Genomic DNA, 18509 nt, shown 5'->3' on the forward strand with positions numbered 1-18509 from the left:
GGGGAGGCAAAAATAACCCTGTATAGAGTACTTAAAACATTTTAGCTTATGTCTTGTCTGATAACAGTGCTCAGGACATTTATGAATTTACTGTGAATCTTCACTTACCAATGTCCTCTTCTGTAAGGATACTTCAAAATTTACCTGTGATTTTATCATACATCTTTGTTACAACTACCCATTTTGTTACAGAAGTACAAATGTTACATGCGACAACCTTTGTTTACAGGTTACATGTCTTGTAAACATAGTAAGAGAAGTACATAGTTTACATTCTTTGTTTTACAGTGTACCCATCTTGTAACAAGAGTACACAGTTTACATGTGACAATCTTTGTTTTATAGTGTATCCATCTTATAACAAGAGTACACGGTTTACATGTGACAATCTTTGTTTTACAACTTACCCATCTTGTAACAAGAGTACACAGTTTACGTGTGACAATCTTTGTTTTACAGCTTACCCATCTTGTAACAAGAGTACACAGTTTACATGTGACAATAGTCGCTGTATCCCCCTCAACTGGACATGTGACCATGATGATGATTGCCATGACAACAGTGATGAACAAAACTGTAGATACAATGGTGAGATTCAATTCTTATATATTTCGCTATTTGAACTACATTTTTACAGAGTTAGTAAACTGGTTTCATGCATGCACAATTTTTTTGTACATATAAGATTAATATATGAGCATTATTTTCTCTCTGTACATGATATTATATTCTATTCTAATTACATGTACATAAAATCAGAATGTATAATACATGTGCACAGTACATATTTATTTGATGTGTTTACTTGTATTTAATACTTGTACATGTATTTGACATGCTTAAGGACCCGAACCCTCTCTACACTAAAGGAAAATTTTTTTGGACATTGGGAGAAGTATAATGACTGTATAAAAGTGTAAATATTGAGCTAATCTATGTGATTTTCAAGATAGGATATGCTGCATTAATGTTCAAAGACAGCGGAGTATTGGTGAATAGAAATCACTGTTGTTAATTCATAGGGGGAAAGCACATGGAAACATTGTGTTCATTGACTTTATCTTGGCCTTTTGAAATGCTGAGAATGTTTAAATTCTTTACAAATTGAGTACTGTAGATTTCAATTTATTCTGTTTTAGTTCAAAGGGCAGATTACTTTAATTGTATAGAAATACCACAGAATCAGAACTCTTTAGTGTGCAGTGTATAGAGGGTTCTTATTGATAAATTAAAAGTAGGTTGATATTTACAATGAATTTATTGTAGGTAATTACCAAGACCCTTTAGTTAGTATCTCAAAATCGATCAGTTATCTATGATCAGTAAAATGTCTTGTGGATAACTGTATTTTCAATGAAGAACAATAATTTATCAATTATAGTACCCAGTACTATAGAGTAACTTAATCTTTGGAATCTCAGAGACCTGCAGCGATGAAGAGTTTCACTGTGCCATGCATCAGCCGAGGTGTATTCCGAGCTCCGACGTCTGTAACGGCCAGAATGATTGTGTGGACGGCTCTGACGAGGTCAACTGTACTCAAAGTCATTGTCCGTACTATAAACAAGAGTGTGCAGACAGGTCACAGTGTATTTACCGGAGCTGGGTGTGTGATGGAGAGGCAGATTGCCGAGACGGCAGCGATGAGAAAAACTGTTCCTTTACAAGTAAGTCCTGCAATCAAAAGAAAATACTATATTTTTGTAGTTCTGAGAATTAGTCTTTAAAATTTGCACCCTTGTCATTAAGTGGGAACAAATAAGAACTTCTGACAGAGAAAAAAATGTTAACCTGCCAAAAAGAAAAAATAATATGCACAAATGTTTAAGTGTACTACAGTAGATGAAAACTACAGTACCTTAAGAAAAAGGTCACATCTTATATAAACACTGATATATGTAAGTGTAAGATCAAGATAAAATTGTCAAACGAGCAGCTACATGTATTAATTGTCAGAAAAAGAACAAAGGTTTGGCTGTTAAATAAATTCAGACATTACCAAAAGTTGCCTTTCTATGGAGATTTTTAACGTCTTAAGGAATTCTTCCAACAGCTTGTTCCCATATCCAGGTCATTTTGCAGATAAACTGACTTTGTATTCATAAACATCCAATTATATTATTTTTTATTTTTTCATATTGATCATATGTCTAGTGTTTTCCTTTCAGACTTCACAACACCCCCTCTTACCACTGGTGAGATATATGCACAATATATATTATAGCTTTGTCCATGTATGTATGTCCAAAGGGTTTAGGGTTACATGTATTCATTATTGTAGACTGTCCATATCATAAATACCCATATAGTTTTGGGCTACTTACAGACCTGTGTAGTATTTGTATGTCTGATGTTTGGGTTTTATAGGAGAATACTGTATGTGTACTTTAAAACGTGGACTTCGTATTTTAGTGGCTTTGGCGCAGACAACAGTATGCTAATTTATGATTTCCATTAATAAATGAATACCACAGTGATCTTTAATTGTCAATTTATGCTCCTGTGTAGAGTGTCCGACCATCCAGTCTGCCATTATTAAACGTTCAAAATCGTGAGTCTGATTCAAGTATGGCCTATATTCACCATGTGTGAGATTCTGTGTAAAATCTTAATTGTTTTTAATCCAATTTCAATAAATGAAGTTTATAATTCATAAAAAACAATCAGCATGTTATATTCCTTGACAATGTAGTAGTGAGGGAGCACTCGTAAAGGTTAGTAACATCATGAGTTATCTTCTCAAAATGTAATATTAGGCCACCTTTCTTTTAAGAAAAATGATTTTTAAAAAACTGGAATCTTGGGTTTACTGCAGAAATCTAACATTACTGCTTTTATTCAGAATGTGGCTTGATTATCACAAAAATTTCACCAACAACCGATAGAATTAATTAGGCAGCTCTACTGCTCACCACACCTATGAACTATGTACATGGATAATTATGTAAACTTCTGTTGTCAACTTACTCTACTAAACGACCCTTTTGTGGGTGATAATAAATTTTTAGTTTGCATAATTGCTTTAATTAAGGTAATTAAAATTAGCGATCTACTTCAACCTAGCCTAAGGCTCAATTCGGCCAGGTGGACAAGTTTATTTAACACTGATAATTATACCATTTGTGAGAGTATACTTACAATATTGTATAAACTTTTTAAAAAAAAAAAAAAAAAACTAAAATGTTTCTATTTTTTTTTTTAATTTAAGCGGTACATTAGTAGTTCCAATTCATGATTGTGCCAAACACTCCATACCCAGTTACCGCGCTTATATGAATGTGCCAATTTAAGTACATGTACAGTATCTTTTGTATGAAAAGTAATAGAAATCAGTCTGCTTGTTCTGTATTTAGAATTTATTAATGATTTATTAGTGATAAGGCACTCATATACTGATACAGATATAAGGAAGAAAGACAACAGAACTGCGGAAGTAACACTGTTATAAGAATAACAATTACAGATTAAGTCAATCTTAAATGATTTTCTAATAGAAAACCTGACTAGGTCACTGTTTTTGTGAATTTCAGCTTTTTCAAGTACATTCAGGCAAATTCATATAGTAACAGCGTATTCTCATTTTACACATCATTGCAACCAGATAGTCAACCCACGTCCAAATGGTCAATCTGTGGAGCCATCAGAAGTGCAGGGTCAATGATAGTAAATGTTATCTGCAGGTTTTACCTTGGCAATTATTCTTTTTTTGGTGTGTTTGGCCTGTGTACCACAAGGTATCTTCAGATGTGTTAGTAAGTCAGTGTTTTGTAAATACTCGGCTTATGATAATTGTTTACTCATTACAGCCTTACCTCTGACAACCACTACTTACTACTGTCAGCGACGCTGTACAGACGGACGTGGTTGCTATGACTACAGCCAGAGGTGTGATGGAGTCGAAGACTGTCTGGATGGATCAGATGAAATATACTGCGGTAATAAGTTCGTAACAATCTGTAACTATTGTAACAATTACTCTTCTGTCTCAGTGAGCTTGTTTATCTTGCTTTTTCAAAATTATGAAATTTGTGACTTTTCCAAAGCTAGATTAATTACAACCAAATTCAACACTATTCATTACTTGATTTACGTGACATTGTACAGTACATGTACATTTGAGTAAACATACATGTAAGATAAGCTCAGTATTTATAAAAATAACTAAAAAAAATTCTATGTGTTGCTTGATGTTTGGAAAGAAATAGAAAAAAGAGCATCTTTTATGGCTGCCTCATCTTTTATAGACCCAAAGTTAAATATTCACAAAACTGTTTCAGTCTGTAGAACTGATATATAGGCATCCATGTACACAATGTATTGTAGATCTACATGTTATGTGTACATTCAAATAAAAACTGGGCCATGAAAAGGGTTCTTATTAAAATTCAATTTTCTGTAAGAAAGTGACTGCAGATGAGCTTTCTTTGCCATGGCCAGCCTCCTTCACAGCTTTTTACAGTTATTGTCCTATAATGAATCTCGGAATCAGAAATAACCTTCGAGAATAAGGAGAGATTTTACCCTGAGATACTTGAGATTCAAATAGATATGTACAAGTAATGAAGCATGTTGTCTCTGTAGGACATAGAACAATTACTCCAGCAATGACCACCACCTCTTCTCCGGGCTGTAGTGAGAACCAGTTTTACTGCTACAAAGGTCACTCTATTTATCCCATGTGTATCCCTCAGACCTGGGTGTGTGACAATGCTACTGACTGTGAAAACGGAGAGGATGAAGATGCCAGTGATTGTAGAGGTACAATAAAGTTATAAATAGAAAATTACAAAATACTAATGTGTTATATTTCAAAAAATCATGTCATTTTTTGTACATTGTCCATTCAATGTGTACATATGTACATGTATTCTATCTTTGTTTATTAAGAAAGAAGATTTTTTGGTAGATAATTCATGTAATTATTCTAAAAAAAAAAAGAAGCTTCAAGTTTAGAGAATATTGCATGACTAATGTCATTATAGACTGCTTACTAGCAGTAAAACTACATTGACTGAAGTTTGAGCAAGTTATTGTACTTCCCATATTCTTGCATTTAGTACCATTAAAATACACTCTTCATGTAGATATTGTCCATGTTTAAGACAAACATGTTTAATGTTAGATTATTTATCACACAAAGACATATAAAATGTAAACTAAACGGAATAAACAGATCACCAACACTTCGTGAGAATGCACAAGTGAAATTATTTAGTTGACCGGTTTCGACCAGAGACGGTCGTCATCAGAACCTTGAGAATCTTCTGTAATTTCAACCTTAAGGTGTTGGTTTCCAGTCTAATTTTGTTTTGTTTTACATATAAAATGTGTGTAAAATGTTGGATATACAGTACTCCTACATATACTTCAAAATCAAGTGTGACCCTACCCATAGTTTCACTTTCATCTTTCAGCTAAAGAGCATTGTTCTGTCAATGACTTTAAGTGTTTGTACATGGCTGGTTGTGTGCCTCAGTCTAAGGTGTGTGATGGCAGCTATGACTGCCTGGATCATTCTGATGAGATGGGATGTAAGGTGACATCTACTACTACTCCAGGTAAATACCTCGACAAGGTATTATTTTGAATGGTTTCAGATTTGGATATATATTTCTCAAACTTAAGCATTTTGTTATCCTTCAGAAGAAAGAAAAACCAGCTTTGTATATGTACACATACACAGTTGTGTGTTTCTGTTTCAGCTTCAGTCGAGCTTTGTTATCAGCTTAAACATGAGAATTTTGAGAAATTTCGTAAGAACTACTATGTATGTAACTCTCAGGGAATGGAGACCTGTGGGCTATGGTTGAGAGTGTGTGATTGGACAAATCCTTGTTACCTCTATGACCAGTTGATTGTTACATTATGCACACAAAGATGTACAGTATAAATTCAGTTTTTTTTTCATCTGACAAATCAGTTAAATGACCATTTCCAATGTAATAAATATGTAAAATAAATGTATATTTAGAGCAGTATTTATCATATATTAAATATTCTGTGAAGTGAATTATGAACTGCATGTATTTTTTAACAGTAAATGTGACACATCTGGAGGCAATACCTGACACAGAGGGTAACATTCTTGTGACCTGGCAACCCCCATCAAAACAAGCCAATCCGAAATTCCGATACAAAGTCTCTTATTTGTAAGTTATAGGGTTATCAGTGCAATATAAGCCATAAGTCAAACAGAAAAACAGACATATCAAAAGTATTTAGAGTTGAGAAAGAGTGTTTAAAGAGCAATTTTTATGGTATACCTCATCTGATTAGCCTTTTTTAGCTCACCTGAGCTGAAAGCCTCAAGTGAGCTTTTTTTGATCACCCTTTGTCTGTTGTCCATCTGTCCGTCTGTAAACTTTTTCAACTTCTCAAGAACCACTGCTGCAATTTTAACCAAAGTTGGTACAAAGCATCCTTAGGTAAAAGAGAGTTTAAATTGTTAAAATTAAGGGCCATGCCCCCTTCCAAGGGGAGGTAATAAAAAAAAAGATAAAAAGAGGATGGGGTCATTAAAAATCTTCTTCTCAAGAACCACTGGGCCAGAAAAGCAGAAACTTATGTGGAAACTTCCTGAGGTAGTAAAGATTCTAAATTATTCCAAATCTTGACCCCCAGGAGTAGGTTGTAGTCCCTGGGCTTAGGGTGGGGCCACAATAGGGAATCAATTTTTACATTGAAATATATAGGAAAAATCTTCTTCCCAATAACCACTGGCCTGAAAAGCTGAAATTTATATGGAACTTTTCATGGTAGTGTAGATTCTAAATTGTTCAAATTATGACCCCTGGGGGTAGGGTGGGGCCACAATAAGTATTACAAAAGGAAAAATCTGGTGAAGAACAGCAGGTCTAAAGTTACTCAGGTGAGCATTGTAGTCCATGGGCCTCTCGTTTAATGACATTATTACATCTTTCTTTCTCTTACTTTTTTAAAATACATATGTTCTGCAGCAAAAATAAAGTTTTGTTGAAAGATTTTAATATTCTGTGAATTGCAGGGAACTCCATATTTACCTGGTTCATATTTAGGAATAAGTCATTGAGACTTCAATTACAAATTCTCTTGACTAGCAAGGTTAATGAGATGCATTCAAGAAGTTTCACATTGCATTATACTTAAACTTTTTTTTCAATCTTGACAGTTCTTTTTGAAACAATATGGATAATAAAATAAAACATTGCTAGTTTGGATTGATCTCTTGTGCTGGATGTTTTGATAAATGAGTGTGGAAATTTTACAGAGAAAAGGAGAATGAAAAGACATGGCAAAATATTACAGAAAACCTTAGTGGAAATAGTTACACCATTAAAAATGTCCGATCTTTGACCCCATATGTGATCACTGTTTATGTCATCACCCCTGACAACAGGACTCATTTCCCTGTGGAACCAATTACTGTAACAACCTTGCAGGAGGGTAAGTCATCCCATAATTAAGTACATATGTACTGTAAAAATGAAGTGAAGATGTATATTCTGAGATTTCTCTCTCTGAATGAGTTACATAAATATTCATGAAGGATTCTTATTATTTTTTCAAATGTAGTACCTAGAAAACCAGGCTCTTTCAGAGTGAATTATGCCTCTGATAATATCACAGTACAGTTGACCTGGACTGCCCCACCTGGATCAGGCCCAGGAGAGATAAAGAGTTACAAAGTAAGCTTCAAGTTAAAAGATTGCAATGCAGAAGTATATAGAGGAACAATTTAAGAAATAAACAAGTTTTAAAACTTCATAGGAAAATTAAGTGGTCTAGGTAAAATTGATATTAAGGTTCTCAGGCCAATTTTCTTGGAAACAGATGCAGACAGGAGGCCTTTTTTTTTTATCCTTATCGTCGATAAATTAGATGTGGGAGGCATTTTTTATTCTAGAATTTTCTATAAAATTCTTCCTTTTTAGTTAGCCTTCACAGGAGTCATTCTGTAGATATATTTAACATCTAAGGAAATTACCAAATTTATGCATATTTTTCATTTTTCACGAACAAAGTATCCATATTGAATAGGTGTCAAGGTCCACAGCTATTAATCTCTATGGAGATGCTGCTGGGCTAGATGTTTGGACTGACGCCCATGGGCATCAGTCCAAATATCTAGCCCAGCAGAATCTCAATAGAGATTACACAGCTATATGAAATGGCTACCAAAAACGAAAATTGTATACAAAACTATGTGAATTTGAGGTCACAAAATTTTTTCTCCCAAATTAGTCTCAGCATTACCAACCTTTTATTTTATTGAAAATTCAATAAAAATTGCAATGTGGCTACTACAAAATGGATGCGAGCGGGCCCGATAACCGTAATATCAAATTTAATTAGCCTTTCAGCTTCAATTTTAATGGTGAGAATATGTATTTGTGCCTTTGTTTGTAGATATACTGGAAATCAGCAGAAAAGAATGTTACCTCCTTTTTAACTGTGCCAGGGAGAAGCAACTCTTTCTTATTTGACAACGGCAGGCTGACCTACAAGAAGAAATATCAGTTTTGGGTAAGGTAGTTTCAGATTCACTTGTCTAAGTCCCAAAGATGTCCATTATCTGATTGTCTACCTGTTTGTAAATAAATTTTGAAGTGCTTCTCCTCCTTCAATTAAATGTATCATTAGATTTCAATAAAACTTGGTACACAGATAGACTGAATAAAAATACACAATTCTGTTTTTATCTTTGTTACAAATAAGAATTTGAAACTTACATGAAATTCTTGCAAAATGCCACTTCTTCAGCAGTTTTGATCCTTTGTCCAAAAAAAAAAAATCTCTACACAAGTAAACTATAGCAAAATACACAATTCTCCTCTCTTTTAATTTTCCAAATCTTATTGAACATTTGCAGCACATATATTTTATATTTGTTTGTATTTAGTATACATCATGTAAGAGAATTTTTTTATCCTCTTGTCCTTTACTGAACCAAGAATTCCCCAGAGAACACATTACGTAATACAATGCTGTACACCATCACACCTAGTGCCGATTCACTTACCTGTAAGTTCACTTTGTAATTATATCCTGCCTCAAGATTATCTTTCCAGGTATATATAAAATTGTCCTTATGTATCACAGTATTTCAATCCATAGGAATGGTACATTTTGCTAAATATCTTATTGTAAAATCTTTGTCAGACTTATTCTTGTACTTAGATTTGTTTCATTCGTGATTTTTATACAGGTGCAATCATGTCTTCTTCAGAATTTGGCAAATCTGAAGCTAAACTGACCATTTTCTAAGTGGAACCATTTTAATCATATTCTCATGGAAGAAAGAATATTATTAAGGAATCACTGTCTTGTTAGTAGAGTATGCCAGGGCATCAACGATAGTTGGAAACATTGGATACAGTAATTTGCATAAATTAGGCCAAATAAAAAAATATGTGTGGTTCCGGTTACCCGACCTTCCCTATTTTATACCCCCGACCCTAAACTTTTTTTTGGCAATTTTCGTATTTTTTCCAGAATTTCCCCCGATTTCCATCAATGGCTCCAGTTTAAGTTTTAGTTTAAGCAATGAGGGCCTCCTTGCAAAACATATTGCAAGTGTTTAATAGTGTTAAATCCAAAGCAAGCTAGCATGTAGGTGTCCCCTACCAATATTGACCAGTATATTATCACACCACATCTAAATGCCATTTGCAAAGCAGTGATAGGTATTATTTAGAAAAAATTAACAAAATCATTTTGTTAAAAAAAAAAAAAAAAAAAAAATCCCTACCTACCTACCCTTTTTGGAAGTGTAACCGGAACCACACATATTTTTTTTGTTTGGCCTTATCCCACGTTTCCAACTATCGTTGATGTCCCTGGCATACTCTACTAACTAGACAGTGATTCCTTATATTTCCATTTCATTGTGAAATAAAATTGTAAATTTAGATTTTAAAAAATGTATGACTAATAGATATAAATTACACGAGGCCTCACATGTCAATTTCAATAGTCCCCTCCCACTGACGTCAAAGACAGCCGCACGAGAATTACATGCATATTAGGCCTACTTAGAGTCATACACAAAGACAGCTGCATGAGAATTACATGCATATTAGGCCTTCTTAGATCCTAACCTTTGGTTTGGCGAAATTTACAAATAAGAATGATCAAGAAATCAACTCAACTAACTTTCAAAGAGTTATCACAGAGAAAACAAATAGAAATGGAAATATATATTTACATACACATGTACATTGTGCAAAATAAGCACACAGTTGTATATTACATCATCAACAAAATTAGACCTTACACTGTGACTCCGCAGCACAGATTGCTAGAACCCTTGGCTTTATAAATAAAACATGGCTGGAGTAATGTTTCCTGTAATGTAACATTTAACAGGTGATACAGAGAATTTTCAGGTTGGAAAGAAACAGTTAAAATTTTACTATTTATTAAATGTGAATTATCAGTTTAAGTCTTATAAGACTTAGCTTTCTTTGTTAATCAACTTCTAAGGAGGGTTTATTTTACACAGTAATGAATATTATTCATGGCTAGCTATGTCTACATTTTAATCACCACAGACGGTAATGTAATCTTATAAAGTAATGCTATGCTTTTTGTAAATGTCCTGATTTAAGTATTACATTTATTTTTGTCACTCTGTGAGAAATTCCCTACATTCAGATCTGAAGGTTTTTTGGGACTTGGCATAAGTAATTGTTCCAAAATGTTTTCAATGTCTAAAAAATATATATCCCCAGGTACTTGAGGTTATAAATTACATAATATATGATGTCAAGTGTAAACAAACCTCAAAGTAATTATAACATTTTGATATAGCATTTATATTTTCTGTCAGGTGACAGCAGTAAATCGAGCTGGAGAAGGACAAGCAACGGAAAAAAAACCTGAAAATGGCCTCATATATGATCAAGGGGGCATCATTACCATGGTGACTTTTACAGAACCCAAGAGGATAGACTTTTATACCATAATATTGAACTGGAAACCCATACAGGGGGCTGAGGGCTACAAGATTACATACAATGATGCAATGAAAGTTCCTGTGACAGTTGATGTTAAGGGCCAAAAAGACTCTGCGAAAAGTAAATAAAGCTTTAATACATGTACATGGGATATATATTTACAGCATTTAAAGCAGAGTCTGAGTGGACATATAGACTTTTGAAAGATAAATAACATTTTAATTTATTAAATTCAAAAAAAAACAGTTGAGTCACTAGTACTGTAACTGAATATTAAGACATACAATATATGTAATAATCTGTTGTTGTTTTTTTTTTTTAAAATACATTTTCATGTGTTCAGCTGTTTGACTGAATTGGGTGTATTGTTACTTTCAGAGAGTTTGGGAAAGGAAGAAAAGAATCTTTTTTACATTAATTTTTTAAAAATTTCAGTCACTAATCTGTGTCCGGGATCGCAGTATGAATTCCAAATGGCTGCCTACAATAACCATGGCGATGGACCGTCAAGACCTATCATGATAATAACGAATGGTAAAGTATCAAATATACTGTTCTTATGACAGCCATGTTTCACTGCAGTCACATTATTCTACAAGTTAATACAAATTTAAGTGAAAGTCATATATTATAGCAGTCAAACTTCATTTGTCTTATGATAAATTTGAAATACTTTAATAGGACTGTGAATTTGTGATTAGTGCTATATAGATATTTACATGCTGTACATGTATGTATTCACACTGTGAAGTACAGCTGTACATTGTGACAATATACATGTACATCAGAATCAGCATAGACATTTTTTTTATTGCTGTCAGAGTAAAATTAAAGAGAAAAAAAATGCAATCTCAGGAAAATACATGTACATGTATTTTAAACAATGTTGTGACATGATATGCAATAAATACTATTGTTGCTTACATTGTGGATGTCATGTTGAACTAGAGACTGTCCATTTGTGGTGAAATATAGAATAAATACACTGTGAGCAAATGATTTACATGTATCATGTAATAATTGCTCTATTGTAGGGACCGCTCCAAATTTGCAGATTTCTAATGCTACAATGGAAGATAATACAGTCTTTGTTATAAGCTGGAAACCTGTACATATGAAACAGAAGACGTCTATAGTGAGTAAACTATTTATATGTTTTATATATTTATTTATTTATTTATATATCTATATGTTATCACCTGAGTCAGATGAACTACATGGATCCATTCAAATTCATAAACTTTTGAACATTTTCAACTTCTTCTCTGAAATATTTAGCCAATTTCAATCTATTTTTAGCTCACCTGAGCCAAAGGTTCAAGTGAGGTTTTCTGATCAAATTTGCCATGATTGTTCTTTGTCAGAGATGTAGTTGTAGTTGTAAACTTTTCACATTTCTTTCTACTTTTTCTTAAGACCTCTAGGCCAATTTCAACCAAACTTGCCACAAGCATCCATTGATAAAGGGAATGCAAGTTGTTCATATGAAGGGCAACACTCTCTTTTAAGGGGGTATAATTAAGAAATAGTGAAAATTTGGTGGGATCTTTAAAAATTTTCTTCTCAGGAAAAGATGAAACTTATATAAAGGCTTTCTGACATAGTGTATATTCAAATTTGTTTTGAATCATGGCCCCAGGGTTGGAGTGTGACCACAATAAGTAATCAAAGTTTTCTATTGAAGTAAACATAAAAAAAAAACATACACACAAGAAAATTACATCTTCTCTTCAAGTATCCTCAGGTAATGCTGATTCAAATTTGTTCAAACTAGGGCCTATGGGATTAGGATGGGGCCACAATGATAGATGAAATTTTTACCTGGGAATATATGTTTAAAATTCTTCTCAAAAATGGCTTAGTCATAATGAGTCATATTAATATCCAAGCTTCGTCTAGTAGTGCAGATTCAATTTTGTTTATTACTTGGTCCCCAAGGGTAGGGTGGATCCACAATAGGAGATCAGGAGATAGGAGAACTTTTACCTGGCAATATATAGGAAAAAAATTTAAAATCTTTTACGTAAGAACAGCATTGTTATTATCAGTCATAATAAAGAGCAACCATCCTCAGGTAGTACAGAATCAAGTTTGTTCAAATCATTTGCATCAGGGGTAGGGTGAGGCCACAGTAGAGGATACATTTTACATGGGATTATGCTTGTATATCAGGTTTATAGCAACAAAAAAAAGCTTCTCAAGAACAGCAAAGTCATGATTATTAAATTTAAGCATTCTCAGGTAGTGCAGATTCAAGTTTGCTCAAATTATGGCTCCTGGGGGGTAGGAAGGGACTACCGTAGGGATCAAAGTTTAACATAAGAATATATAGGAAGAAATATTTAAGTAACATAAGTGATAGTGATATTGATATACCAGCATTTTGGGATAGTGCGTATTGAATTTTGTTCAAATCATGGGAATAGGGTGGGGGCTAAGGAAAAAAAATCTCAAGAACCCCAGGGATCATGATGATTTTTAGTGCAGATCAAGAGATTTAAATTATACCTCAAGAAAAATATAAAAAGTTTGTTTTGGAATATAAAGAAAAATAAAAACTTTTTCTCAAGAACAATTTGGACATGATTAATCATATTTAATATATGAAAGTATCATCAGGTATTGTAGATTTGAGTTCATTCAAACCATGACCCCAATAGGAAGGGTAGGGCCACAATATAGGATCAATTTTTTTTTATAGGATTAATATTGAGGGAATAAAAACCTTTATTTTTTAAATCTTGTTCTCAAGATAAGCAGTGTCATTGTGAGTGTTGTGGCACTTGCAATTGGCCCTTGTAGAATGAGCAGCTCTCTTATTTTGCAACACTATTGAATTTTATGCAATATCTTCAAAAGTCTTTTTGGACATGTGGCAGGCCAGATTCTGCATGAATATACCGGTAATGTGCAGATTGCTACCAAAATTGTGAAATTCTTGTTCTAATCTTTTTGTCCCAGGATGAGGTTAATATAGTCATAATTTAATCAAAAAACATTACACCTTTGAAAATCTTCTTTCCTTAAGGACATGTAGCAAGCAATCAGTTTGTATGATGGTAATAACAGCTAGCTCTTTACCAAAATTGTGTGAGATTCATGTCCCCTGGGTCTCGAGTTCAGGTCCCAGGATTAAGGCTAAGTTGGCCACATACTGCAAATACATGTACATTGCAAGAATATGCTAAAAATGATCATCTTGACTAATGGCCATCTAGCAAGCCAAGTTTTTGAGTGAGTATAATTAACAACATCTTTGCTAGCTAAGGGTAACTCTCTGCTTCTCTTTTCAAGTGGACATTGTGGCCTCTTGTTTAATTTTAGCTTAAAATCAAAAAAAACATCTTTCTTCCCCACTAGATACCTCAGGTGAAAAGAGAAGAGAAGAGGATTGTCATTCTTGGCTAGCAAAGATGAATTAACACTTATCCCCCTAAGTAGAGTGTTGGCATTAAAAGAAGAATCACTAACTTGTACTTTCAGAATTACACAGTATTTTATGACTATGACCCCCGTGACCTTGAACTTGGCACTGATCCAAGGAAAAAAGCTAAGAGCATAACAGTAACCAATAAAAACAGTGCTACATTGAGGGGACTGAGAGCTTGTGAGTCGTACACAGCTAGGCTCGCCATGACCTCCCCAGGGTTATGTCCCTTGTCGGACATCGTAACATTCGTCACTGGAGAAGGTACAAGTTTTATATAAAAGAAGGTAGAACACAACTAGTTAAATAGTAATAGACAGAAGGCATCAAGGTTGATGTGCAGGTTTGGTTTTTGAAATTTTATGATATTACATTATATATAATATAGAAAAAAGAGCAGTTTTGTTTAAAATAATTGAAGAATGAAAAAAAAATAAGTTTATTAAAAAATGATATCTCGGATTGAATCAAACTGCAGATATCAATGTTTATGAAGCAATCTGTTCAAACAATGAACACTTGTGCAGACAATAAGAACAAATTAATTGAAATTTAATTCTGCACCTTTGACAGACCTTCGGTTAGCTTTAACGACTTGTAATTCTACCTTGAACTCATGATTCAAAAAAGTTTAGGGAGGGAGCAGTCAGTAGTGTTAATTATTAATTAGAGTTAATAGTGAATGAATTTCACAGGATATTTCTGAGAAATAAAAGAAAACATTTCTGTATGGAATTAGACTTAACAGAACTTGTTTTCTACATTTTCAAATGTCATACAAATGTACCTTTACAAATATTTTTAAAAACTACAAATAAACAATTATCACATGAGAATGCATATTTATCAGATTAATATTTCAAAGGAAGTACATTTTTTATTTCAAAAGAACAAAAAGTATTGGATCATTCATAATTGAAAATGTGTTCCCTGAAAATTATAAATTTCCTGCTTTTCTAAATTAGTTTTTCTTTCTCTAAAAGTGTGTTTCCAATAATGGAACTCTTGTTCTTTTTAATTTTTCAGATGAAAGTGCCCAGCCTGAGAATGTGGAATTTCAGTTTCTTAAGAACAGTAAGACAACAGGAAACCTAACGTGGGAAGCTGCTTGTTTTGAGGAATTTATAGATGTGGTTTGTTTTTTATCTAATATCCTTTTGTAATGTTTGTATTACATTCATTGATTCTGTATACTTTGTAAACTTAAAGGGTTTTTATCACGTCTCAAAATTTTTTGATATGACAAAGTTCACATGTTATTTAAATCATATATTTAAAATTCTTTGCTAGGAAGTTAATATTTTTGATGTTTCAGCGATTCAAAGTTTGAATTTCTCAATATGCTTATGTTGATCGCCGATGTTACGCGCCATTGCTCTGACGTCATAGGTGTCAATTCTGGTCAAGTGAAGTACTTATTGTGTATACAAAAGGGTTCATTAATTGCGTCTGTTAAACCTGTTAGAAAATAATTAAGTGATAATTGGATAATTGACAGCTAGGAAGATATAATTTGTGGCTTTAGAATGCACAAATGTGCACAAGAAAGGTTTTAGTAAGAATTTTTCCCCACATTTCCTGGACTTGGTCGAGAGATGAAAGGGAGGCCTTTTTCTGCAAACGTGACGGTGTTTATCTCCATTCAGAACAATTGTTTATGCCCAATCACGAATTTTCTGTACCATAAAATATTATATTTAAATATATATGAAGTTAAACTTTAGTAATTTGTTCTATTCAGTAGAAGTCCCGAGTTGTCAACAGCTTCGTCTTCGGTGACCTCTCCCTGGTTTTCTGGTTTTTTCTCTCTGCTAGAGGTTCATACATAAAAGATTGACGGTCCATAATCAAAGGAATATGGCCGATGTCAAAATTTTAACCAGCCATATTGTGTTGTCTATTTATTTAACATAAAAATCTATTCAGTATATTTTTTCTTAGGATGACCTTTACGAGTTCTAGTTGACCATTGACACCTATGATGTTTCAGTACCACGTGACCTATCTAATTAGTGGAGATTTTTACTTCGAAGACCCTATGTTACGGGCGTTTTATCGTCTAATTACGACCGTTTTCAGAATTATTTCATTATTGATTACATGATTCAAGAATATAAAAGTGTTTCATTTTAAAGAAATTAAGATACGTGATAAAAACCCTTTAAGGACCCGAATTAATTTTTTTGTTGTTGTTAATTCTTTGTAAAGAATTAGATGGTACAAAGAGAAAAATCAATGGCACTGTTCAGTTTTGTTAATGGACAAGGAAAAATTAAATATATTTTTTTTGCATAAGCTTTGGAATTTGTTTGCTTCACAATTCAGGGATATGTTGTCATAGTGACGGAAGACCTAACCAATAAAACGTTCCGATCAGAGAAGTATAATGCAACTAAAGAACTGAAGTTGTACCAGATTTTGGGACCACTGCGGAGAGGAGCCACTTATACTGTGGTTATTCAGAGGGACGTCCCTGGAGTCCATGATCCCCGACCCTCAGATCCATACAAGATCAGAGTTGGTAGGTCACACAAACACACACTTACATACAAGATCAGAGTTGGTAGGTCACACACACACAAACACACCCTTACATACAAGATCAGAATTGGTAGGTCACACACACACAAACACACCCTCACACACAAACACACATACATGCAAAATCAGAGTCGGTAGGTCACACACACACACAAAATTTCTTCCTAAAATGTATTACTTGGGTACAAATATTTCAAGAGAAGTTCAACTTACTGACACATTTTAGGGTATTTTCCACACAGTATCGTAATCTGTATTAAAACAAACCCATCACACATTTTTCCCAAGCAAGATTCAGAGAAAAACTCCTCTTATAGATATCCGCAAAAGATCTCAATTTAATCATCATTAGTCTCCTGCACCAGCCTCTTTAACTGGCACATAATAAATTCTACCTCTTAACACGGTTATAAAACAGAGAACATTTAGAAAATAGATTTTTCATAAGCATTTTGAACACGCTGAATTTCAATCAAGGGTAAGTTAAGTATTTTGAAATATTCTGACATATAAGATTTAAAAATTAAATTAAAATGTGTGAATTCTGCAATAGCATTCTGACATTTTACATGTTTGAAATGAGTTGTAAAGTTTATGACACTCTCACCGTTATAACAGCTTAAGTTTGCAGTGACGACATTATTTTCCATAATGATGTCGTATAATGGTAGTTCAGAGAAGTGCACTGTGATATTCTATGGGAAGCCTTAACCTACCTGCATATGCGATAAGGTTAACTTTTTGACAGTATTGCTGATCCCTTTATATTATACATGTATGTTACAGAGCCATATGCCAGTCCACTAAACCTTGTGGGAACTCCCCAGTCTGATGAAGGCAAAATAACCTTGACGTGGACTCCAAACACAGTGGATGCTCCAAAACCTGCAAACTTAAAGGTACATATTTTTAGCTCTTCTGAGCCAAAGGCTCAAAGAGCTAATTCTATGGCCATTTGTGCGGTGTGTTTAAATTTTTAGAATATGGGACATAACTCAAGAACCCCTTGGCCAATTATTGTCAAATTTGTAACAGGGTATCCTTGGCCCAAGGGCTCCCTTGGATACTAAAACTAGGGTTGTGACCTTTAAACAAGGGGAGATAATTAGGAAAATAGAAACAAAAGTACTGGTTGCTAAAAAATCTTCTCAAGAACCACTGGGCAGATTATCACCAAACTTACACAAAAGGATGAGGATATGTTGTAGATTAAAAATTGTTCAAGGTATCACCCTGGGGCAAAGGGCGTGGTCTCAAGGTCACTTCAAAGTTGACCAAAAATTACATTTTATTAAAATGTTGATATTTTGCTTACTGTAAGAGCTAGGATCAACAAATCTTGTCAGTTGATGCATCTAAGGACCTCATATCGTTGACTCTAAAGTAGGTCACGGTGACCTACTTTTTAAATTTTGCGGCCAATGATGTAGAAGCATATTTTGAACAATTTAAGGCCTATGATCATCAAACTTTGTCAGTTGATGTATCTTGGGTCCTCGGAATATGTCGAGTAAAAAGTAGGTCACCTTGACTTTTGAATTTTATGGCTAATCTTTTTCGGAACAATTAAGGTCATTAATCCGAATACTGAGAGGTTTAGAATCATG

The 18509-nt window shown here is 33.7% G+C and overlaps 1 protein-coding gene across 1 annotated transcript in view; it reads left to right on the plus strand.

Moving 5' to 3' along the window:
• The window catches only part of LOC133201321 (sortilin-related receptor-like), a 45508-nt gene that overhangs the window by 21120 nt on the left and 5879 nt on the right, over positions 1-18509 (plus strand). The window contains exons 21-37 of the mRNA XM_061337121.1: positions 460-588; positions 1422-1667; positions 3807-3935; positions 4582-4758; positions 5415-5558; positions 5703-5879; positions 6038-6149; positions 7247-7422; positions 7552-7664; positions 8386-8502; positions 10808-11054; positions 11370-11468; positions 11969-12069; positions 14418-14625; positions 15388-15494; positions 16687-16882; positions 17689-17801. Of these exons, the coding sequence (XP_061193105.1) occupies positions 460-588; positions 1422-1667; positions 3807-3935; positions 4582-4758; positions 5415-5558; positions 5703-5879; positions 6038-6149; positions 7247-7422; positions 7552-7664; positions 8386-8502; positions 10808-11054; positions 11370-11468; positions 11969-12069; positions 14418-14625; positions 15388-15494; positions 16687-16882; positions 17689-17801 (2591 nt within the window). The remainder of the gene's footprint in view (positions 1-459; positions 589-1421; positions 1668-3806; positions 3936-4581; positions 4759-5414; positions 5559-5702; positions 5880-6037; positions 6150-7246; positions 7423-7551; positions 7665-8385; positions 8503-10807; positions 11055-11369; positions 11469-11968; positions 12070-14417; positions 14626-15387; positions 15495-16686; positions 16883-17688; positions 17802-18509) is intronic.

The sequence above is a fragment of the Saccostrea echinata genome, unplaced genomic scaffold (genome assembly GCF_033153115.1).
Source record: "Saccostrea echinata isolate AGI-Se365-2 ecotype Australia unplaced genomic scaffold, CSIRO_AGI_Sech_v1 ptg000043l, whole genome shotgun sequence".
In the NCBI taxonomy this organism is placed as follows: Eukaryota; Metazoa; Mollusca; class Bivalvia; order Ostreida; family Ostreidae; genus Saccostrea; species Saccostrea echinata.